Genomic DNA, 23,678 nt, shown 5'->3' with positions numbered 1-23,678 from the left:
CCAGCCACTCCTCGGAAGGAAGATTGGGCAATCTACTTCCATAGTGATACCACCTTGGAAACCCAAGGAGGAGTTTGGCTCCGACTCAACGGCAGTGAGTTTGGTTTTTTTGGTTTATCTCTACGGAAGTAGATTGCCCAATCTCTCTTCTAAGGAGTGGCTGGTGGGTTTGAACTGCTAGCCTTCTGGTTAGCAGTCAAATGCCTTAGGCACTATGCCACCAGAGCTCCTTCCTTCTCCTTAACTTAACGTATATACTTATATACTGCTGCTCATATCCTGCATGCACCCTGAGTCACTTCTCTCTAAGGCTGAGGCAGGGACCTTGGCCCTTCCATGTTCTACCTGGATTCCTGAATTCTTTGGGGGCTCTGAACAGACAGTAACATCAATAGAAATGTTGTTGTTGTTATTGTTGTTGTTAGCCATGGTCGAGGTGGCTCCTGACTCATGGTCACCCTGTGCACAATGGAGTGAAATGCTGTTTGGTCCAGGACCATCCCTATGATCAGGTACAGATGGGACCCTTGTGATCCATTGAGTTGTTACTGGCTGAGGGTGGTGGGTGTGCACAGGGTGCCTAGGCTAGGAATCGAACTCAGGTCTCTTACTTGAAAAACAAGAATTCAATAGACATAGATACTATTATTTTTTGAGGCAAGCACTGTCCCGTACAAATATTGTTATTCAGTTCTCATAAGCATGCTATCTTCATGTTAGAGAAGAAGACACGGAGGCTCAGAGAAACTCAGTAGCTTGTCTGGTCACATGGGAGTAGAGCCTGCCTGTCTAACCTCAAGGCCAGACTCCCAACCTCCACCTGGGTGGGATGGGTACATTCATCCACTCTTCCTGGCTGGTGACATAGATCTTATCTCAAGCAAATGTTTGCTTCCAGTTGGGGGCTCTGTGGGTGTGGGCTCTGTCTGGCACACTCTGTCCTGGGAATAGAAACCTGGCCTCTTCCTTGTTCTTTCCTTTCTGCTCAGCGTGGACAGTGACCCCTCTGTCCAGTGCAGGCTGCCGGGATAACCCTTGGGCTCCGGCTGGGGAGCATGAGTGGGTGTGTCTGTCTCCCGAGGGTCTGAGAAATGGCTGTTGGCAATGGGCCTGGGGGCCTGGGAGGGGCGTCCAGCTCCCGGCTGTTTTCTCAGATTCCCTGTCAGTCTCCACCCCTGCCTCTGCACCTGCTGTTCCTGTCATCCTGGGTGGCTGGCAGCTGTCACCACTGGGGCACCTGTCCCAGCCCTAGAGTACGCCCTTTGGGTGCCTTGGCTCCACTTTCCCTGCAGCACACAGCTCACACTCTGTCTCTTTGTATGTTTTTGTCATCTTCATCATCATCTCTCTCTCTTCCGGAAGCTGGGCAGCAGCCTCCACTCCTGTCCTGGTTCTGGGCATGGGAGGAAGCCTTGGGGTGGGGTCTTTAATCCCATTTTCCAGCTCCAGGGTTAACAGCCTGCCTAATAGAGTAGGGAGCATGGCCTTGACTTTAAGCCCCAAATGCCAGGTGACTCATCAGCTCAATCAAATTATCCCTTGTTCTTGATTTGAAAAACTCTATGGCATCGAGGAGCTGCCTCTCAGTTCCCTCCCAGCAGGGCTCCCTTCCCTCCCTGACCTCTTCTCAGACCTCTCCAGACACCAGCCTTTCCCCACCTGAATAAAAGCAGTTATCCATTCTTCCTTGTCCAATTTTACTACCTGGGTTTGTATGGCCTTGAGAAAGTCTCCACAACTTACTAGGCCTCTTTTGCTGCATCTGTGAAAAGGACACAATCCTTTTTGGTCTGCCCAAAGGCAGATACTGGTCCTTCTCTGCAGAGAGCTCTTTTGTTGTTATGTGCTGTCAAGTCGGACCTGACTCATAGTGACCCTTCCTTGGGTTTCCGAGGCGGTATCACTATGGAAGTAGATTGCCCAACCTGCCTTCCGAGGAGTGGCTGGTGGGTTTGAACCGCCAGCCTTCTGGTTAGCAGTCAAGTGCCTTAGGCTCTATGCCACCAGAGCTCCTCAGAGAGCTTAGAATCTGTGATTCTGATGGTTTCCATTGGCCAGTGAATTTGTTCTGTTTTTGTTGTTTTTTTATTGCAGTTTCTGGGTCTGCCTTAGACTTTTAGTTCTGAGAGGGCAGGTTTCAGTCTTGGAATGAGCTGGGGCTGATCCTTGAGGGACATGGATGACACACGACTTGGTGAGGAAAGGATTGAACAAGGTAGCCCACCCTGGAAACCAACATGGTGCCCAAGAGGGAAGAGGAGCCAGTAGAAAGGGGGCAATGGATGTGGAAATGGCAAGGAGAGGAGGGAAGACACTAGTGGTGAAGGTCTTGAGGGCTGAATATGTTCAGAGAACCAAGGAGATAAAGTTCCCCAGTTGAGGTCAGAGGGCAGACGCAGCCAGGGATTAGTCAGGCAAGGAGGGGTTTCTCTCTGAAGCCTAATAGGGACTGTCAGTCCAGGGAGCTCCACGAGGGCACATCCAGCCCTGTTTTGTTTTTTTTTTCCCTGTGGACTTTGAGGTATTACAACCTCCACCCGGAGGTTCTGGTTTCCCCAAGATTTCCAGATAAGATCTCCAGCTCTTAGTCACCTGTGAGTGGACAGGGAGTCCAGCTTCTGCCTGTCCATAGTCTCCCTACCTTCACTGAAGCTCCATTCTGAGGATGCCACCCTCTCTCCACTGGAAAATAACTACTCTTTGCCTCCACGTAAAACACTCCCAGTTCCTAAAGGTAAGGCTCATTGTCCCTTGTCTTCTGACCCCCAAGGAGAAGGATTTCCTGCCCTTTGACGTTTTCTGGATAGAGCATGAGTTTCTATGTCAGGCAGGTCTGGTTTTGAATCCCAGCTTGGTTCTTCCCTTCAGCCTGACCTTGGGTAGGTACAAACTTCTAAGCCTCAGTTTTATAGCTAGCAAGATGGGGATGATCGTAACTCCTGAAGGGATACTGGGGGGACTCGGGGAGATTGCACATGCAAAATACTTAGCACATAGAAACTATTCAATAAATGTAGCAATAAATGGGCCCCTTCTGTAGATTTTCTCACACTTTCCGTTCCCCCTTCACATCTTTTTCAAAGTGTGGCTACAGAAAGGTCGCTGAGGAGATTTGTTGCTGTTGTTGGTATGTGCCGTCGAGTTGGACCCAACTCATAGCGACCCCTCCTTGGGTTTCCGAGGCAGTATCACTTCGGAAGTAGATTGCCCCATCTTCCTTCCGAGGACTAGCTGGTGGATTTGAACCATCAGCCTCCTGGTTAGCAGTCAAGTGCTTTAGGCACTACGCCACCAGAGCTCCTTGAGGAGATGTAGCCAGAGCCAAAAGAACCTCATTCCTTGACCCCAGCAGGCTTCTGTGGAGATCTGGGATTGGCAGTTTCCTTTCACATCCCCCTGGTACACCATTGGCTTCTCAAGGGCAGGCATTGGGTCTTGTCCATCAGTTACAGCTCTGGTGCCTGGTCTATAGTTGGCAGTCAGTGAATGCCTGATGAATGAATGAATGATGTAGGTCAGTGGTTTTCTATCCACTTTTAGTGACAGTATCCTTTGGCCAAATGAGATTTTATGGGATGCTGAATGGATGAAACAGAACAGCTGCAGGTCAGGCTGCAGCTTCACAGGGCTGCCTTCTCCAGAGGCTCTGGACACGGCTCTAGGGAAGTGGTGGGGGAAGGAATTCCTCAGATTCAGGACATTGCCACTTCCTATTGAAATTGGAGAAGAGATGTGTGGGAAACAGACCCAGGCAAGAGCTGGAAAAGTCCCTCAGACAGTGGTGATATGAAGGCTCTGGGACCAGCCCAGGCTGCCTCCCATTTCCCTCCATGCTCGCAGGCGTGGGCTCTAGTGACCAGAGTGAGGAACTCTGGGTCACTGAGCTCTGCCCTGCTCCCATCCCTGCGTGGTTACTTTCTCACAGTCCTTTCTCTGGGAAATTACATGAGTTCATTTCTATCCATCAGATACTGTCTGCGTACTTACTGGCTCTGCTGGGGCACAGTGCTAGCCTGGAGGAGTGCAGAGCCAAGTCAGGAATAGGCAGACCCTTCTGGAAGGCACTACTCTCTCCCCTGGCACCCTTTGCCACCTCCAATGCATTCGCCACATGGATGGCAGATGACCTTTTTGAAATGCAGGTCTAATCGTATTGTCTCCTTGGTGAAATCTGTTAGGGCTCCTCTCTTATTCTCAGAAAGAAGACCTGATTCTCCATCTGACTCTTTGAGACCGTCCTGTTACGCCCCCACCTTAGCTTGTCAGGCTTCTTGTTCTCTCTGCTCTGGCCATGCCAGCCTTACTTCTCTTGGTTTTCTAGCCTCAGGGCCTTTGCACATGCTGTTCTCGTGGTCTGGAGCCCTCTTCCCTAACCCACCTCCACAGCCCATGAACATGACTACATCCCCTTCTGAGCTTGCCTTCACCATTGCTTTTCAGGAAAGCCTGAGCCTTCAGAACCTTGCTCCTTTCTTTCAGAGCACTTTTCTAGAATTGTAATAATACATTCCTTAGTGAGAATACTTGATCAATATCTACTTCACTCTAGACTGTAAGCCCATGAGAGCCAGGCCTGCCTGCTATTGATCACCACTGCATCCCCAGTGCATAGCATAGTGTCTGGCACATAGTAGGTGCTCGGTAAATGTTAGTTGAGTTGAACTGAATTGCTGAGGTGCACCCAGGAAAAGTTGGGGCAAGAAGACAAAGCCACAGCTAGGCCATAGCTATCTCTGTGGGCAGAGGGTTGGAAGAGACAAGGCTCAGGACCTCAGAGAAGAGACATGCTCCACAAAGGGCAAATCCCTCTGTACCTGGGGCACGATGAAGCTTCCCAGAAGAGGTGGTCCCAGTGCTGGGTGGACTGAAATGGGACATTCCAAGAGGGGAGAAGGCAGGAGCCAAGGTGGGAAGGAGGCTGGTGTGTGGGTGCTGGGCCATGGGGAGACCAGGCTGGGGTGGTTGAGGAAGGGCCCAGTCCCATGCATTAAGAGGCAGGCAGGATGAGAAGGTGACCCTGCTGCTGCAGAAATGGCTCCCAGGACAGCAGCCTCTTTTTGCCTCAGTTTCCTCATCTGTAAAATGGGCATAACAATACAACCTATCCCTTAGGATTGAACAAGTTAGTATGTGTAATGTGCTTAGAATGGTGTCTAGCGCACGGTAAGCCCTCACAATTGTGTGCTATTATGATGATGCTTAGTTTACAAAAGGAGTGTTCTGGTTACCTGGTGCCGCTCTGACAGGAATATACCACTAATAGGATGGCTTGAACAAACAGGAGTTATTCTCTCACAGTTTGGAAGCTTTAAGTCAAAGTTCAAAGTGCCGGATTCTAGGGCCTGTGTGAAAGCCCCTCAACCTTGGGCTTCAGCTCTGCCTCTTGCTCCCAGCCCACTGAAGCTAGAGGTGTTTCTTCACTCAGACAGCTGCTGGCTGCTGAGGCTGACAAACCCAAGGTTGGCAAGTAAAAAGGCACAGTCCCAATATTACCAAACCACACAGCAGGCCATTAATTCAAGTCCATTATAAGTCCCAAGGTTGGTAGAGCATGGCGGGCTGCTGAACAAACGACATGGTTACACACAGGGTCCAAGTGTGCCATCAGCTGGAGACCATTCCCAAAGCTTATATATGGGAAGCAGACCACATACCCAAAGCGGCTATTTGGATGCTTGTGGTAGAGCCCACCATAGAATTGATTGCCAGTCTCGTCATGGGGAATAACTACCACCAGCTGCCCAGCTACTCAACCAGGCCCAGCCAGGTTGACACACAAACATAACCACCACAAGGAGTTTGGGTTATTTCCTCTCAGTCAGACTGAGTTGGCCTCCTCCAGGTGACCCAGGTGTGTATGCTTGGGAGTGTGTGTGTGTGTACAGGGGACTGTGCATAGCCAAGTGTGTGGCTGCCTTAGAAAGGAGGCTGCCTTGGGTGGAACCAGGAGTCACAGCTTCCCAGGCATGCCTCTGGTCTGGGAAGAGGATTAGTACGCCAGGCCTGTGGCCGGCCCGCCCAGGGCTGTCCAGCCCTTTGGCTGGTGACCGTACCCACTCCATGAGTCAGACTGCCTCATCTTTCTCCCATGAAGTGGATGGTGGGTTTGAACTGCTGAGCTTTGGGTTAGCAGCCCAATGTTTTAACCAGGACCTAGTGGCTCTGCCCTTCTCCCTTCTCCACACCTCTCTCCTAGGCCGATGTAGGAGTGGCAGCAGCTAAGGGCTCAGGGCCCAACATAGTCCTGAACATCACCGCAGGCCTCTGAGTTCCATCTGATAGGGTGCAACCCCCCTCTTCTTTCTCATGGCTCCTTCCCCATCCCACCTCCTTCCTCCCACCCACTGACCTTCCCTCCTCGCCCAGACCTTTCCCTGGGAACCCAGTTTCCTGGCCCTGAGGACTGGGGCTGGGGGCAGGGCCAGGACCTGGGAAGAGGGAACTGTCCTGTCATCCTGTGAGAGGTCCTTATCCAGAAGAGAGATTGTCACCAACCTCCTGGCTCTGCCCCTGACTTGCTGGATAATCTCGGGCAAGTTCCTTAGCCTCTCAGAGCCTCCACTTTCTTTCCTGTAAAATGGGTGTAACAGTAGCCCTTCCCATACAAGATATAAATTAGGGGTGCAGTTACAGTGCCTGGTACACAGGCAGAACTCAGTGTGTGGTCACTACTCTTTTGAGGATGATGTGGGTTCCCAGTGAGCCTGCCTAGGGCTAGAGGCACCAGCTTGTCCTATCTCCCTCTTCCCTCTCAATCTGTACCTTTGCCTCTTCCTTGAGTGGGGTGCAGGTTCTGCACCTCCAAATTTCTCCTGTGTACATCACAAGGTGTATATGAGTGTACATCTGTAGGTGGCAGGTGGCTGAGTATGTGTGATGATGAATGCCTGTGTTTGTGACATGGAGTAGTCACAGAATGTGGATCTCTGTATGTTAGGATGTGTGTGTGTGTGTGTATACACATGTATGATAGATGGGACAGTTTGGTGTGGGGATAAAAGTGTGGATTGCACTGCCAGACTGCCTGGGTTCAAATCCCACCCCTGCCACTTTCTAGGTAGGCTAACTTCCTTTGTCTCAGTTTTCTCATCTGTCAGATAATAGTAGTAATGTCACCCATCGATAATAGCAGTAGTCCTTTGCTTATCTTTCCATGCGACTGAAGGATGCAAATTCATGCAAAGCACTTAGAAAGGTGCCTGGAAGAAGGTAGAGACTGTGTTATCACTTTGCTAGAAAAACTAGCTGGATTATACACCCCTTGAGGGCAGGACCAGTCAGTATCTGCCCTGCTCACCGGAGCATCCTCTCTGCCTAGCCCAGTGTCTGTGTGTAGTAGGTGCCTGAAAGCATGTGAAGAATGAATATGTATAGGCTTGGGTGACTGGTGAGGCAGATGTGTGCGTGTGTCATGCCATCCATGTTTGTGTGTGTCAGGGATGAGGTATGTGGTGGAGAGTGCGTGTAGTCTGCGTGTGTGTCTGTGTGTGTCTGCCGGGGCTGGGGCATCTCCAGTGCTTTCTGGAGCTGGCTATTTCAGGAAGCCTCCAGTCTCCTCCTCCTTATGTAAATAAACATGACAGATCCGTCGTCTGTACCAGCGAGGGGAGGTGGGGGAGGCTCCGGGAGTGGGTGGAAGCTGGGAGACGGCAGGGAGCGGACTAGAGGGGTGTGCGTGCGTGTGCGTGCAGGGCTGCCTTGTGGGCGAGCGGGAGGGGCCGCGGTTTGGTGCTGTCATGCCTGCTGCTGGTCGTGGGGGAAGAGGAGGGGAGCTGGCTGCCAGGGTGGCTTGGTGACGAGGCTGACTGGCCAAACGGAGGCGGCCGCTCTGCCTGCTGCCCACAATGGGGGGACAGATCACCCGGAGCACCTTCCACGGTAAGGCCCCAGCTGATGCCTGGGGCTCCACCCACCCCCAGGCTGGGGACCACCTGGGGAGGCGGTGTTGCAGAGGGGTGCTGGAGTGGAGACATGCTCATCCTCTCCACTTCCATCACTCCTTGATGGGCTCCTGGGCTGTGGGAGGGGATGCCTTTGGGAGGTGGGCTCTGCAGTGGAGGACTGCAAGGGGGCTGGGGAGAGCAGGAATGAGGGGCTGTCCATGACAGTCATGGAACGTCAAGCAGCTGAGTCTCCCCAGGAAGGCTCCTTGTCCTCTTACCCCTCAGGGGTGCTGACCAGCCTTCAGTTGGGATGTGAGGTCTGAGTATTTGTATCCCGTCTCCCCCAGCTGAGGCCAAGCAGTTAGACAGCCGGGGGCGGTGTGTGTGGGGGTCTGTTTGTGGGACCTGGGATATGGGCCACGGAGGTCAGAGCTGTGTTCCATGATGGAGCCGCTGAGAGTTGTGTGGGCACACGCATGCGCGTGCATGCGCGTGCCTGTGTGTCTGCTTGCGTGTGAACTGGAGGTGTCTGTGGGTGTTCACCTGTGCTGGCTTGTCCACAGCACACCAGTGTGCAAGTGACAGTCCTGCGTTGTCTGATTTCAGTTCTCAAGGTGTGTGCCCCGCCTGGGAGGCCCAAAACTCTGCTCCCTGGGGCTCACGTCCATTGTCAGACAGACCACAGCAGGCAGGTGGAGGGGTTGGAAGAGAGGTGCCCTGGTTGGCTTCCCATTTGCAGGGTACCTGCTTGTCTCAGCTCCTGTTCCCTCTCCCCGCTGGGTTTGTTCAGCACAGTCTTGTTTGCCTTCTGTCTTGCTGGGAGGGGGTTCGCTATCCAGAAGGAGAGGAGGGAGAGTCTGAACTTGGAGAGCCGCAGCACAGGGAGGGGATGGGCGACAGTGGTGTTCTTCAAGGACCTTGCTCTTCATGGACTTGTCTAGCTGTTGCTGGGTCCCACCTCATCATACACGTGTGTTGCATGTTTTGGGATCAACGTGGCCGATGTTGTGGTACCAAATGCAGAAGAGGGAAGCCTTCCTGGGAATTTGTTTTGTCATCACTGGGCCCCAGGACCTGAGTTCCTTTACAAACTGGCTGGTGCCAGACAGCAGGGGCTGACCTTGGGGAGTCTCTGCTGCACTCTCCCAAATCCCCTCCTCCCTCCTTGGTCCCAGGTATTAGAAGATGGGGACACCTCCATCTGCAAAGTCTAGTGGGCACAGGAGCCTGGGAGAAGCCCTAGAAGAAAGGAGAGTGGTGGAGGAATGGATGGGAAGCTGTGGCTGTGGTGGGCAGGTGGCTTCTCCCTTCTAGGCTCTGGACTTTGAGAGAGTAATTTCCAATTAAAAAATGAGATTGGCAGAGAAGGAGACATGAGGAAAGCAAACCATTGGCTCTCTAAAAAGGAAATGAATTTCGTCCTGGGCCTGGAGGGCTAAGTGACAGATGGAAGGCCCTGGAAGACACATAATCCGGAACCAGTGCAGGGGCAGTGCCAGTGACCGGGGACTTGGCCTGAGACTCGAGCCGTGCTGACCTGAGCCTGGCCCTGCTTGTCTGTTGGGGCGGGAGCGCTTCTCAGGGCTCATTGGCCCCAGCAGGCCCTGTTGCCAGAGGGTCTGGAGCAGACTGGCATTTTCCACTGGAGTCAGGCTTGGACAAGCCTGTGGCCTGGGAGGGACAGAAAGGCCACAGCAAGCTGCCCACTGGCTGCCTCGGGGCCTGAGCTTCATAGGGCCTGAGGACCCCGGGACCACTGGCATTTGGCCATCACGAGCTCATGCTTTGGGCAGACAGGTGTGTGTTCAGACCCTGACGCTGCCATTTTCTTTGCTGGGTAATAAAGGCAGGTGTTTTCCTGAGCCTCAGTTTTTTCATCTGCTGATGGGGTCAAACTAGTACCCTCATCATAGAACTGTCGTGAGGATTGAATGAGAAGAGGAATTCACAGGGGAAAATCAAGAAGGCCTAGAAAGGCATTCCGAGGCCAGGGTGGGGTCCTCTTCCCTCCCTCTTGCCCCTGGGAATCGGAGGGTAGCTGGTGGTGCACTGAGAACCCTGGGAATTGGACCTCCAGGCTAGGTAGCTATTGGTGAATAATCAAATGTGCTATCAGCCTTGGCCCCTATGCCCTTGTCAGAACCACCCTCCACAGACTCAAAAAAAAAAAAAAAAAAAAAAAAATCACTGTCATCAAGTCTATTCTGATTCATAGTCAGACCCCAGTCTGAAGTAGATTGCCCCATTTTCCGTAGATTGCCCTTCCTTCCATGGAGCAGCGTGGCTGGTGGGTTTGAACTGCCAAGCTTCTGGTTAGCAGTCAAACGCCTTAGGCACTATCCATTAGAGCCTAGTCTCTATTAAACTGCCTTGGGTTCTGCCTGAGTCCACCATCAACAGGAAGTGGGAGTTGAGAGTGTGGAGAGATGGTTACCTATGTCCACATAGTCCCATAGCCTGAACCCTTGCATGTACATCCACATGTACACACCCACGTCCACTCATGCTTGTGCCCATATGGTCAGTGCACATTGGCTGATCTGGTTTCCTCCTTGTAGTAGTGAGTGGGGTGAAATGGCAGGTAGCTTTGCTCTTTCCTAGGGACCTTGGGGGTCTTTGGATTGCTGAGTTCAAGTGAGAGTGAGGGGGAGGAGACCATGGCTGACCTAGGACTCCATTTGCGGGTATATTTAGTGATTTAATATGTGTTTGTGTACATGTATTGGCTATCTATGTCTCTGTGGTGTAATGGCTGTGCCTATGTTTTGGGTATCTGTGTGTGTGTACCTGTGTGGTTTGTATCTGTCTGCATCTACGGGACTGTGTTGTTTGTCTGTGTTTCCATGTGGAGCAGCCACATTTGAGACCCTCCTGGTAGCATAGTGGCTAAAGCACTTGACTGCTAACCAGAAGGCTGGCGGTTCAAACCCACCAGCCACTCCTCGGAAGGAAGGTTGGGCAATCCTACTTCCGTAGTGATACTGCCTCGGAAACCCAAGGAGGGGTCGCTATGAGTCGGGGCCGACTCGACGGCACACAACAACAACAACATGCTTGACATGTCCTTGTTACTTTGTTGCTGCCTGTGTTTCTGTGTCAGTGTGTGTGTCTGTGGTGTGTATGTGTGAATGTAGGGTGGGGCTGGTGGTGAGCTGGGCTCCTCTGGGGCCAGCCTGGCAGGGAAGTGAAGGGAGAAATTAATTCCCATTTGGAAAATGGTTTCAGCAGTTACATGCTTGGTCTTTTTCATCCGGCAGATTTCCAGAGCTGTTCCTAGTCTTCTGGGCAGGGTGGCGGTTGAGGTGAGGGGTGGCGGATTGGGGGAGTGCATTAGGAGCCCTCCCACTGTAACTCCTCCTCCCCTCTGCATCCCTCCATGCTCCCTCCAGGGTTAGGATGGCCCCCATTGCACAGGAGTTGTGAGTGGATGGCACACACGTGTGTACTGGACAAGACCACCTCTGGTTGGTCTCTGGACAGAACAAACTCAAGAACTGGAGGATGTTCTGGTGCAAAGACTTGAGACAGTGGTTCTACTCTCTCCTTTCACAAAGCGGGGTGCAGTGGCCCAGAAGGGGAACAGCTGGCTGAGCTGCAGCTCAGAGGGGAAGCCAGGCCTTGTTCCGTTGAGGCCAACTCCCTGCTTCTGCTTCTGGGTTCCTTAATTCTCAGACAGACGGCAGAGGTGGAGGCATCAAATAGCCTCCTGGGACCCAGAATTAGCCCCAAGGGAGCTGCCTATCTCCTGGCAACGGCTCTGGAGGCTTAGGCCAAGATGCTCTCCAGAGGCTGGGAGATGTGTCTGTGGGCGGCGTATATACACCCACACGACACGTGCGCCTGTGGGTTCTGGGTGGGTGGGTCAATTTGATTCATCTCTGTGTCCTCTAACTCAGGCCATGCCTGGCACGCATGGGCACGCAGTAGGTACTCGATGAACTTGATGAATGGCTAAGAGAGAAGAGTGTGTGTGGGACCATGTGGCAGTTGGGGCTGAGAGTGGGCTGTGGGGGCAGGTGGGATGGAGCCATCACTTGAGGCCTGAGCTGGGCACTGAGGCCAGGCAAGGCTTAGAGAGCAAAGGGAAGGGGAGGTTGGTATTCTTGGTGGGAGTTTGAATCCTGTTACGTTCTAACTGCCTGTGTGACTTTGGGTCAGTTCCTACATCTCTCTGAGTCTCACTGTCCACTTCTGTAAATTGAGGATGGTAAGATTTCCCTCATAGGCTTATAGGAAGGAAGGACTAAGTGAGCCATTGGGCATAAAGGGAAGTGCACCTGGTGCATAGTGAGTGCCCTGTAAATGGGGGGGGGGTGTCTTTTCTGGAAGTTTCCATGGCCGCGCCTCCAGGCATGTGTGTGTCGGCATCTGTGCACATGTTCACGCACCGGTTGCCTCTAAGGACCCTGATTCCACACTCTGTGCCCCCCAGCCCTGGCTGGGTCCCCAGAGCTGAATGTTCCCAGTTGCTTGTGTCTTCCATTAGGCACCCCTACCATCTGGGCGTGTGCACGCATGTACCCATGTGTGAGCATGGATTTATGTCAGGGGAACTAGAGTGAAGGTCTGTGTGGTGTGTCTCTTTGTGCCTGAGCCTGGGCTGGGCTTCCCCTTGTTCCCAGGCCTGAGGGGCTTTGGGGAAGATGTGGGAGGAAAGGGACAGGAGCTGACCCCTGAATAGTTATATCTGGAATCCCCTTCTGGAATCTTGGAGTGGGGCAGGGGGAAGGGAGGAGGAGGAACAGGTTCTTCTCACAGCAGAAAGGGTGTTGGGAGGCACAGCTCTGTGCACATCTGGCTGTGAAAAATGTCAGAGATTGGGGTGCTGCAGCATGAATGAGAGCGGGAGGCTGGGTTGGAGGTTAATTTGGCTCAGAAGATGCCCAGCCTCCTCACCCCTGCCACCCTCCCTCACTCTCCTCAGTGTCCATCACAAATTCATCCCAGGAGCTGCTGTATGCATAGCTAGGCACTCTGGGGGAGATGGCAGGGTACTAACATGGCCCCTAAGCCCAGGACAAAAAATAACAAAGGGATATGTGTGGGGGCTACAGAGGCTCCCCCCCCCCAAAAAAAAACTGACCTGGATGGAGTGGAAGGTTGTGTATGAGAGATGGGGCTGAGCATGCTGGCCAGCTGGCCGGAGCCTGTTGGGAAGGGTTACAGCGATCCATTTAAGCCCAGATCTGCTGCTTATCACTATATGACCTTGGGTGAATCATTGACCTCCAAGAGTCTTTGTTTCCTAATCCGTGAAGTGGGGCTGTTGATGCTGGATTAGTTATCTATTGCTGCATAATACATTACCCAATATTTAATGACTTAAACAACAAACTTATACCATCTCATAGGAATCCAGCTGAGCTTGGTGCCTCTGGCTCTGTGTCTCTCATGAAGTTGCAAGCAAGTTCTTGGCTGGGGTTATGGTCTCGTCTGAAGGCTTGACTGGCAGGAATTAATATCCAAGCTTACTCGTGTGGTTAATGGCAGCCCTTGGTCCCTCTCCACATGGGCTTCTTCATGGGGCTGCCTCACAACACGTCACCTGGCCTCTCCCAGAAGGAGCAAACTGAGAGGGAGTAACAGATAGAGGGATCATGTCAGAAGCCTTTTTCATAACCCAGTCTTGGAAGTGCCATCCCATTTCATCTGCTGTATTCTATGCATTAGAAGATAGTTGCTGGATTCAACTCATATCCAAGGGAGAGGAGACCACCCTGGTAATCCGGGATAAGGGCCTTCGGCCTCAGATAAAACAGAAGTGTCCAGCCTCCTCCTGGACTGACTAGATGAGCTTATCATTTCCTATGATGGTGGTGGTGTTGCTTTCATTTAAAAAAAAAAAAATCAAAAACAACAAATTCACTGCCTTCGAGTCAGATCCAACTCATAGCGACCCCTCCTTGAGTTTCTGAGGTGGTCTCTACGGAAGTAGATTGCCCAATCTTCCTTCCCAGGAGTGGCTGGTATGTTTGAACCGCCAGCCTTCTGGTTAGCAGTCAAATGCCTTAGGCACTACGCCACCAGAGCTACATTGCTTTCATTAATAAAAACAAATAAGCCTTATATTGGAATCAGGGGTTACAGTTTGCAAACTTCTTACAAATTACAAGTGATTCTTACAAAAGTCTCTGAACTCACTGGTCCTCACTACAGCCCTGGGAGATGGGCAGGGCAGCTACAATTATTCCCAACTAACAAGATCCAGAGAGGCAAAGGAATTTGTCCAGGGTCACACAGCAAGTCTGTGGCATGGCTGGGGCTTGAAAACAGGGCCTCCTGCCTCCAGGCCTCCTGCTCTTTGCCCCGCCCCACTGTCCAGTGAGACAAGCCTCCCTCGCAGGAGATGCAGTGATGAGGTCAGCCCTGGTATTCAGGACCTTGGGTCAGAACAAGGAGACCTAGAGGGCTGAGGAGCCCCAAGAAGGCTTTCTGAGCACAATGGGGTTCGACTGGGCCTTGAAAGATGGGTGGGATTTGGAGAGGAGAAGTAGAGGTAGGACAGGGAGAGAAGAAGATACGAGGGACAGGGGGAGTAGCTTGAGCAAAGACCTGGAGATAGGAAAGCAGCAAGTGATACCAAGAGCAGTAATAATTACCACTACCACTTACTGAGCTTTAGATGCCCTGTTTGCAAGAAACTCTTAAAGGGTTTCCTTAGATGTGGAAAATGAGGAAGGAAGGTTGGGCAATCCTACTTCTGTAGTGATACTGCCTCGGAAACCCAAGGAGGGGTCGCTATGAGTCAGGGCTGACTCGACGGCACATAACAACAACAACAAAGAGGTCTCACAGTTAATGACAGGACCAGGATTTGAACGTCTGGCAAACTAGGTGGTGAGTTGGAAGCCACCAGGCCTGGGTTCAGATCTGGGCTTTTCACTTAGACTAGGTGACCTTGGCGTGTAGCTTAACTTCTGAGGGTGTGTCTCAGGTGCGTTGGGGGCGTAAGACACTGCTCATTAAGCCACAAGGAGGTCGGTCCCTGTCCGTCCTTGGCAGCTCAGCTGAGCCCACCCTGGGACTCTGCTGGGATGGTTCTGGGGCAGAGCTTCTTAGTGGTGGCAGTGAGGAGGTCACTCCGGAGGCAGCTGGTGTTCAGGCGTCTCCTCTGGGACCCCGCCGAGAAGCAGGAATGTGATCTGGAGCTGGCTGAGGGTCACCCTGAGGGCCGGCCAGGCTTGTGTCTGGCCGCTCATCAATGCCCAGAGCAGGGATGGGGCTGTGGAGGGGAATTTCCATTGTGTCAGCAGCAGCCTCCATGGAGGGCGGGCCTCCACTGTGGCTCCCAAGTAGCTTGTAAAGCTGTCACTAAGTGGGGGCCCTTCCTGGGAGCTCTGCGCGGAGCCAGGTGGCATAGGCCCCATTTGCCACTAAAGGGTCAGTTATGCAAACCGTAGATCCAGCATCTCAAGGCACTTTACTCTGGCTGCTCCCCCAGCCTGGATGCCCAGCCCCTCCTCCACACTTTCCTCTCCGTTAAGTCTGCCATCTTGTACTTGTACCATCAGATGCTGTGTGTCAGTGGTAGAGCTCTCGACTTCCCTGCACAGCCACGCTCCATCTGCCACTGAGGTGTCTGTGTTGCTCTGATGCTGACAGGCTTCAGTGGGATTTCCAGACTAAGACAGACTAGAAAGAAGGCCTGGCAGTTTACTTCCCAAAACCCAGCCAACGATAACCCTGTGGATCACAACGGTCCCATCCCTATCAATCAAGGTGACCAGGCAGCATTTTGTCCCACTGTGGGTGAGGTTGTGGTGAGTTGGGACAGAGGACTGATAACTCCCTCCCTGTCAGGGATTGTAAATTTGAAAAACAAGTTTGATTCTGTAGGAAGGTACTGTGAGGCTGGGAGAGAGACAGATGCCAGCCACACCTAGAAGCAGAACCTTTGATGTGGTGAAAAAATGAGAAATTATTCACTATGGATTAGTGAGTAAGCACAAGTAAGCCCGTGCTTACCTTGCTCATTGGATAATCCGACACTGAGTTGAGGGCCGATGGCCGCTGACAGCAATAACCTAAGTTATGTAACCACCACACAGTCAAGTTACAGAAGACTTCCATCACCGTGAGAAGTTCCTTTTTGCCTTTTTGTAGTCAGATTTCTCCCCTCCTCCAAGCCCCTGGCAACCGCTGATCTTTCTGTCTCTGAAGTTTTGTCTTTCCCAGACTGTCATACAAATGGACTCATACAACGTAGTCTTTCGACTCTGACCTCTTTTGCTTAGTAGAATGCGTTTGGGGGTCATTCGTGTTGCTGTGTGTCAGTGGTTGTATTTCTTTTTCCTGGCGCAGTATTTCATTCTCACAATCATTGCGACGTTTGAGCTCACCGTTGCAGCCATTGTGTCACTCCATCTCATGAGGCTCTCCGTGTTTTTCACGGACCCTCTACTTTACCAAGAATGCTGTCCTTCTCCAGGGAGGACTGGTCCCTCCTGAGAACATGTCCGAAGTGTGTGAGACGAAGTCTCTCTGTCTCATCTCCAAGGAGCATTTGCCTGTGCTTCTTCCAAGACAAATGTGGTCATTCTCCTGGCAGCCATGGTATATTCGGTCTTCTTTGCCAACACCATCATTCAAATGCATCGGTGCTTCTTCTGTCTTCCTTATTCATTTTCCAGTTTTCACTTACACATGAGGAGAGTGAAAAATACTATGACTTGGGTCAGGTGCACCTTAGTCCTCAAAGTGACATCCTTGCTTTTTTAACTTTTTAACACTTTTGCAGCAGGACCGGGCAGCCTTTAGTTCTGTTGTACATGAGTTTGCTGTGAGGTGGAACCGACTTGACAGCACCGAACAACAACAGTATTTCCTTGGGTGGATGTAGCATGTTTTGTTATCCATTACCCACTTAAAGGACACCTGACTTGTTTCCAGGTTTGGGCTATTATGAATAAAGCTGCTATACATTTGCATGCAGGTCCTAGTGTGGGTATCTGTTTCCATTTTTCCAGGAGTAGGATTGCTGGGTCCTATGGTAGGTGTTTATAGGAAACTGCCAAACGATTGCCCACGTTGGCTGCACTGTTTTGCATCCCACCAGCAATGTGTGAGGGCTGAGAATATGTTTTTATGCTTGTGTTTTGGTGGCATACACATGTGTCCTATGGAGGCAGTGGGATAGAAGAGAATGCCACATGTCTCTCAGTGTGTTACGAGGTGCTTTCGGGTGGATGAACTTTCTTTTTTACATGTCATAAGTAATGACTATGTATTATTTATTTATTTAGTTGCTGCTAAGAATGGGAGCTCTGGTACCGTAGTGCCTAAGGCACTTGACTGCTAACCAGAAGGCTGACGGTTCAAACCCACCAGCCACTCCTCGGAAGGAAGGTTGGGCAATCTAACTTCTGTAGAGATACCGCCTCGGAAACCCAAGGAGGGGTCGCTATGAGTCAAGTCGACTCAACAGCAGTAAATTTGGTTTTATTTTTTTGATGAGTCAGAAACGACTCGATGGGAGTGAGTTTGGTTTGGGTCTGCACTCTTGGGAAGGGTTGGGCTCAGGGATTAGCCAGGGAAATGGGCCTAGGTCTCTGGTCTTTATGGAGCTCTGGTGGTGTAGTGTCTAAGGCATTTGACTGCTAACCAGAAGGTTGGCAGTTCAAACCCACCAGCCACTCTATGGAAGGAAGACTGGGCAATCCACTTCTGTAAAGAATTACCGCCTCACAAACCCAAAATGAGTCACTATGAGTCATCAGAAACGATGACAGTGAGCTTTGGTTCTCTGGCTTCTGAGTTTCTCCTCCGCCATATTGGCCCAGAGGCATTGTTTCCTGGATCTTTGCTAATGGCCCCAGTATCCCAGCAAGGATGGGCTGGGAAGAAGAGGAAGCTCTTTGAAGGGAGCTGAGGCCCTGTAGTTGTTCCTTGGATTCTGGGTGGGTCCTGGGGAAGAGGTACCCTAGAGGAGAGGCTATAATCAGCTTCTGGGGCTGGGAGGTTTTTAAAAATCTGCCTTGTTGAGGTAGGAGCTCTGGTAGCATAGTGACTAAGGCACTTGACTGCTAATCAGAAGGCTGGCGGTTCAAACCCACCAGCCACTCCTTGGAAGGAAGGTTGGGCAATCTACTTCCGTAGTGATACTGCCTGGGCAACCCAAGGAGGGGTCACTATGAGTTGGGGCCGACTCGACGGCAAACAACAACAAACTACACATATTTAAAGTACAGTTTGATGAGTTTTGACATATGCATACACCCATGAAGCCTCCACCACAAGTGAAATAATGAATGGATCCATCAACCCCGAACATTCCCTCATGTCCCTTTGTAATCTCTCCCTCTCCTCACACCATCTCCAGGCAACCACCAACCTGCTTTTTATCACTATAGCTTAGTTTGCATTTTGTAGAATTTGATAAAATTGGGACAGGAGAGGAAGGAGAGGAAAGGGTTTTGAAGGGAACCATTGGTGTGTGGGTTGTTACTCTTTTTTTTTTTTTTTAAATTCCCCTGGCTTCTTTCACTCAGCACAATCACTTTGAAATTCCTCCACTTTGCTGTGCGTATCACTAATTCATCCTCTCTTACTGCTGTGTATAGATGTACCACCATTTCTCATCCATTTGCCCAGCAGGTATCTTTTTCCTTTATGCTTTCATTTCTACTTATGTATGTACCTCTAAGAGGAGCTCTGGTAGCCTAGTGCCTAAGGCATTTGACTGCTAACCAGAAGGCTGGCGGTTCAAACCCACCAGCCAGTCCTTGGAAGGAAAGTTGGGCAATCTCCTCCCGTAGTGACACCGCCTCGGAAACTCAAGGAGGGGTTGCTATCAGTCGGATGCGACTAGACAGCAGTGCGTTTGGTGTTTTTTGGTTTATGTACCTCTAAATGTGTGATGTTACTTTTCCCCAGGAGGTATTTTTTGCAAATCCAGTCCACCGTGTCTGAAATTGGCCTGACTCCAATGGCCACCTTTTCTAGGCATGGCTCCCATAGCCAGTTCCATCCTCTGCCCTGTGCCCCAAATCGGCTTCTTCCGGGTAGCCTTCCCAAACTGTCTGGGTTTCCGCTGAGCAATACCAGTCCACACAGGACGAAGACGCTCCGGAGCCTCCGAGCAGTGTTCAGCGGTTCCAGCCTTGTCTCCTTTGTGAGACCAAGACTAGCTCCTCCTCGTGCCACACCCACCTACCCACCCAGTGGGCCTGATCCACCGGAAGCTGCTCCAGACAGGTCTGGGGGCCCACGGAAAGATGTCCTGCTGGCCCTGGGCTGTGGAGACTGTCTGGGGCCCTTCTGGGAAGGAGGAAACAAGGAAACAGTGAGGCAAACCAGTGCAAACACAGCATGGACAGGGGTCTGGGCTTGGAGACTCCCAGGATCCTTCCCTCTGTCCTCCCTCCATCTGTAGTCTCCTTCCGGGAAACTCCCACCCCTTAGGGAGTGGAAAGCCTCTGGGCCCAACTGACCAAACTCTCTGCTTTGTTAGATGCTTGCTTCACAGGGACCAAATTTGAAACATGCCAGAGGTATCTGTTACATTTTGTGGTTATCTACCCCTCACCTCCCCACCCCCATCTTCTCCATCCTCCACGTCTCTTTTCCCTCCAGGTGACAGGATGGGCTGGGGGCTTTCCTTCCTGGTAGACAGGACACAGATTTTGGGGAAGAAGTACATACGTCCCCATCTGGCCCTCAGCTCTTGAGACTGTATGTTAATGCTGCCAGTTCTGTTCATACGCCATAAGAGTGACAAGGTAGAGGCTATCCATTGTGCCAGAGAGAAGTGACATCCCCAAGGTCACACAGCCAGTTAGTGTCAGATGCAAGCCACCAGCACCTAGTCTAGTCTTCTTTTCTCTCCCTGCTCTGGCTCCTGGATGCCAACTGCGTGCATTAGTAAAGTGCCTTCTCCTGAACTGAGACTCAGACTCTGTCCATTTTGGGATGTGATAGAGCTGTCTGGGGGTCTGTGGGTGGTGCAAATTGTTAATGCACTCAGCTGCTAATGCAAAGGTTACAGGTTTAAGTCCCAGAGGTGCCTTGAAAGAAATGCCTGGTGATCTACTGCCGAAAAATCAGCCATTGAAAACCCTATGGAGCATAGTGCTACTCTGACCCACACGGGATCGCCATAAGTCAGAACTGACTCTACAGCAACTGGTAGAGCTGTCTGCAGGGAAAGCACCATGTCTCTCAACCAGGAGTATTGAGATGAATCTGGTAGTTTCCAGGTAGGAAGTCTGGGTGACGTGCAGTCCACCTGTGTCCAAGACGGTGCAGACACGGCCAGGGTACAGCAGGAAGGAAGCCTCGGATGGAGGAGGGAGGGTGTGGTGCTGATGGTCTGATGCTTCAGAAACTGCCCCCTCCCCTTCCTGGTATGGAATGGCAGCCCCAAAGTCATGTGTCTACTACAGTGAACCCAGTGAGCCTTGTCAGTCCAACTCCAGTGCCTCCTTCTCCTCCAGGAACCTTTCGGAGAAGTGACCTGACTGCAGTCCCTTTGGCACTTAACACTGTCTGCCTTTTTTTTTGGAAATCATTTTTTATTGTGTTTTCAGTTAAGGTTTACACAGCAGTTGAAGTTCTCATTCAACAATTTCTATTCACGTTGTTCAGCAACTTTGGTTATGTTTTGGACAAAGTGTGAACAATTCTTATTTTCTTTGTGGTTGTTCTGTTTCCATTAAATCACTGCTGGCTTTTTGTGAAGGAGCTCTGGTGGTGAAGTGGTTAAGGCATTTGGCTGCTAGAACCAGTATTTTGAACCCACCAGCCACTCTCTGGGAGAAAAATGAGGCAGTCTGCTTCTATAAGGAATTACAGCCTCAGAAACCGTATGGGGGTTGCTATGAGTTGGAAGGAGCTCTGGTAGCATAGTGCCTAAGGCACTTGACTGCTAACCAGAAGGCTGGCGGTTCAAACCCACCAGCCACTCCTTGGAAGGAAGGTTGGGCAATCTACTTCCATAGTGATACCACCTCAGAAACCCAAGGAGGGGTCACTACGAGTTGGGTTCGACTTGATGACACATAACAACAACAACATGAGTTGGAATAGGTTCAGTGGCAGTGAGTTTGGTTTGGTTTTAGCCTTTTTGTAGTGTGACTTTGTCCATGCCTTTTCTCTCTTCCTGGACTGTTGGCATCTTGAGAACAGGATCCGTGTATGTTTCATACCTGTATTTCTAGTGCCTAGGCCAGGGCCTGGTAATTAACAGATATATAATGGATATTTATTGAATAAAATAAGTGAATAAATAAATGATGGTGGTAGTGAGTGACAGTGAATGGTGGTGGGAGGTGGTGGGTAAAGGATGAAGGTAGATGGTTGTGGTGGGAGGTGGTGGGTGAAGGATGATGGTAAATGAAGGTGCTGGGAGGTGATAGATGCAGATAATGGTAGATAGTAGTGTTTAATAAATGATGGTAGATAGTCAAGTGGGAAATAGCACTATATGGTAACAGGAGAAGAATGGTGGTAAAAGGTGGCAGTGGTGATGGGTGGCAATGCTAGTGTAATACTGGGCAGTGGGGCAACTTCTTTTTATGCCTTTGCCCTCTGTCCTCTGCCCCTCCCCAGGGACCCTGTCCTAGCTCTTAGACACGTCAAGTTCTCTGACACTGTGGCTTGTTCCTTTGCAGACTCCATCAGCGGCCCCTTCCCTGTCACCTCCCACCGATGCCACCACAAGCAGAAGCAGTGCCTGCCGGCGCTGTCTGGCGGAGGGCTCCCAACCACACCACTGCTCTTCCACCCACACACCAAGGGCTCCCAGATCCTCATGGACCTCAGCCACAAGGCCGTCAAGAGGCAGGCCAGCTTCTGCAATGCCATCACCTTCAGTAACCGCCCAGTCCTCATCTACGAGCAAGTCAGGCTGAAGGTGGGACCTCCCCCATGCCGTCCATCACTGCTTTCCCCTGGGCTTCTGAGCCGTCTCCCTCATCACTGCCTTCTGTCACTGCCATTACTGTGTTCTGCCTCTCTTCTTTCTTCTCTCCTGCCACTTGTGCTCCTCTCTCATTCTCTGCTTTCCCTTCCACAATACTTACCCTTTTCTTCTTTCTCAACCTTCCCTGTGTGACCAAGAAGGAACTGGGGAGTAGAGTGGCCATGGGAGCCACTAGCTCCTACCATACTTGGGGGGTCCCTAGTGGGTGAGCTGGGAGTCTGCCTCAGGGTGGTCTGTGAAGAGCTACTCCCTTCCCCTGGTCTGACTGATGGGGGTGCAGAGGCTGGGCAGGGGGCTGTCTGAGCCGCCCTCTGTCCCTTGGTCTGACTGATGGGGGTGCAGAGGCCAGGCTGGGCCAGGGGCTGTCTGAGCTGCCCTCTCTGTCCACCCAGATCATCAAGAAGCAGTGCTGCTGGAGTGGGGCCCTGCGGTTGGGCTTCACGAGCAAGGACCCGTCCCACATCCACCCGGACTCGCTGCCCAAGTACGCCTGCCCCGACCTGGTATCCCAGAGTGGCTTCTGGGCCAAGGCACTGCCTGAGGAGTTTGCCAACGAGGGCAACATCATCGCCTTCTGGGTGGACAAAAAGGGCCGTGTCTTCTACCGCATCAACGACTCTGCCGCCATGCTCTTCTTCAATGGGGTCCGCACAGCTGACCCACTCTGGGCCCTGGTGGATGTCTACGGCCTCACGCGGGGTGTCCAGCTGCTTGGTGAGTATTACTCCTCTGGCCCCTTAGGTTCACAGCACACCACTCAGCTTCCAGGTGCTGTGGTCTGACACTGCTTAGTCCCATCAGGTGTGGGGGCCCCTCACCAACTGGTAGCAGCCCCAGGGCCAAGTAAGCACAGAGGCAGCTCCAGGAGCCTTTGTGTGAATGTCAGATCTCAAAGTGTACCCTTCCTCCAGGTCCACAGCTCTGACACAGGGAGCCTAACAAGATGTCTGGCCCCTTTACCCTCTTAGGTTATGCCCTTGAGCAGTGCCCAACCTTCACAATCATAATGGGCAGCCTTGAGGACCCTCATCCCCTGGAAGTAATGAATATTTATCATGGTAACCATAATTTATAAGACACTTATTATGTACCAGGCACTTCATTAGTGCCCATTTTCATAGCAACCCCGGGAGGCATATTCCATTATTGGGCCCATGCGGTGGAAACTGAAGCTCAGGGAGGTTGAGTTGCTGCCCAGGAGACACAGCAGGTAAGGGGTAGAGCTGTCACTCAGAGCTGAGTCTGTCCGACTCTAAAACCAACTCTTAACTCTTAGGCTTTGCAGCCTCCCAGAAGGCTGTGCTCCAACCCCCACCCTAGTGCTTTTCTTTATTATTATTATTATTTTTATTGTGATTTGGGTGAAAATTTACAGAGCAAATTCACTTTCCATACAGCAGTTCATGTCTCATGACATTGACTACAATTTACCACAATGCAACAGCTCCCCAACTACCTCTTCCCAATAGTTACCTCTTCTCTGTGTCCATCCCTCCATGCACTCCTGCCCCCTGAGCTGTCTCCCTGTGCATACACAACCCCTCTTTCGCCCATGATTGTTCTCTCCAAGGAGTGTATCTACCTCAGGTACATGTTCAACTCTTATGACTGTCTTTTATTTGGCTGAAAGACAGGTGTGGGTTCAATTCCAGACCTGAAGGGCAGGTAGGGGCCATAGTCTCAGTGGTTCCACCAGGCTCTATCAGACCAGCAAACCTGGTCCACCCCCCACCTTTTTTTTCCCCAAATGATTTTGAGTTTTGTTCCACATTGTTCTCCCGCTCTATCTAGGATCTCCTACATAGATCCCCCTCCGAGTGGCTGACGGCGGTAGCCGGGCACCATCTAGTTCTTCTGGTCTCACAGTCATATAGGCT

The 23,678-nt window shown here is 51.5% G+C and overlaps 1 protein-coding gene across 1 annotated transcript in view; it reads left to right on the top strand.

Annotated features, from left to right (window-relative positions):
• Positions 1–23,678, top strand: part of NEURL1 (neuralized E3 ubiquitin protein ligase 1) — a 95,110-nt gene that overhangs the window by 49,785 nt on the left and 21,647 nt on the right. The window contains exons 2-3 of the mRNA XM_007939873.2: positions 21,491–21,732; positions 22,194–22,515. Coding sequence (XP_007938064.1) covers positions 21,491–21,732; positions 22,194–22,515 — 564 coding nt within the window. The remainder of the gene's footprint in view (positions 1–21,490; positions 21,733–22,193; positions 22,516–23,678) is intronic.

Source organism: Orycteropus afer, unplaced genomic scaffold (genome assembly GCF_000298275.1).
Source record: "Orycteropus afer afer isolate SDZICR_OR568_19922 unplaced genomic scaffold, OryAfe1.0 scaffold00064, whole genome shotgun sequence".
In the NCBI taxonomy this organism is placed as follows: domain Eukaryota; kingdom Metazoa; phylum Chordata; class Mammalia; order Tubulidentata; family Orycteropodidae; genus Orycteropus; species Orycteropus afer.
The sequence above is the reverse complement of the archived record's forward strand: the minus strand, read 5'-3'. Positions and strand labels throughout refer to the sequence as shown.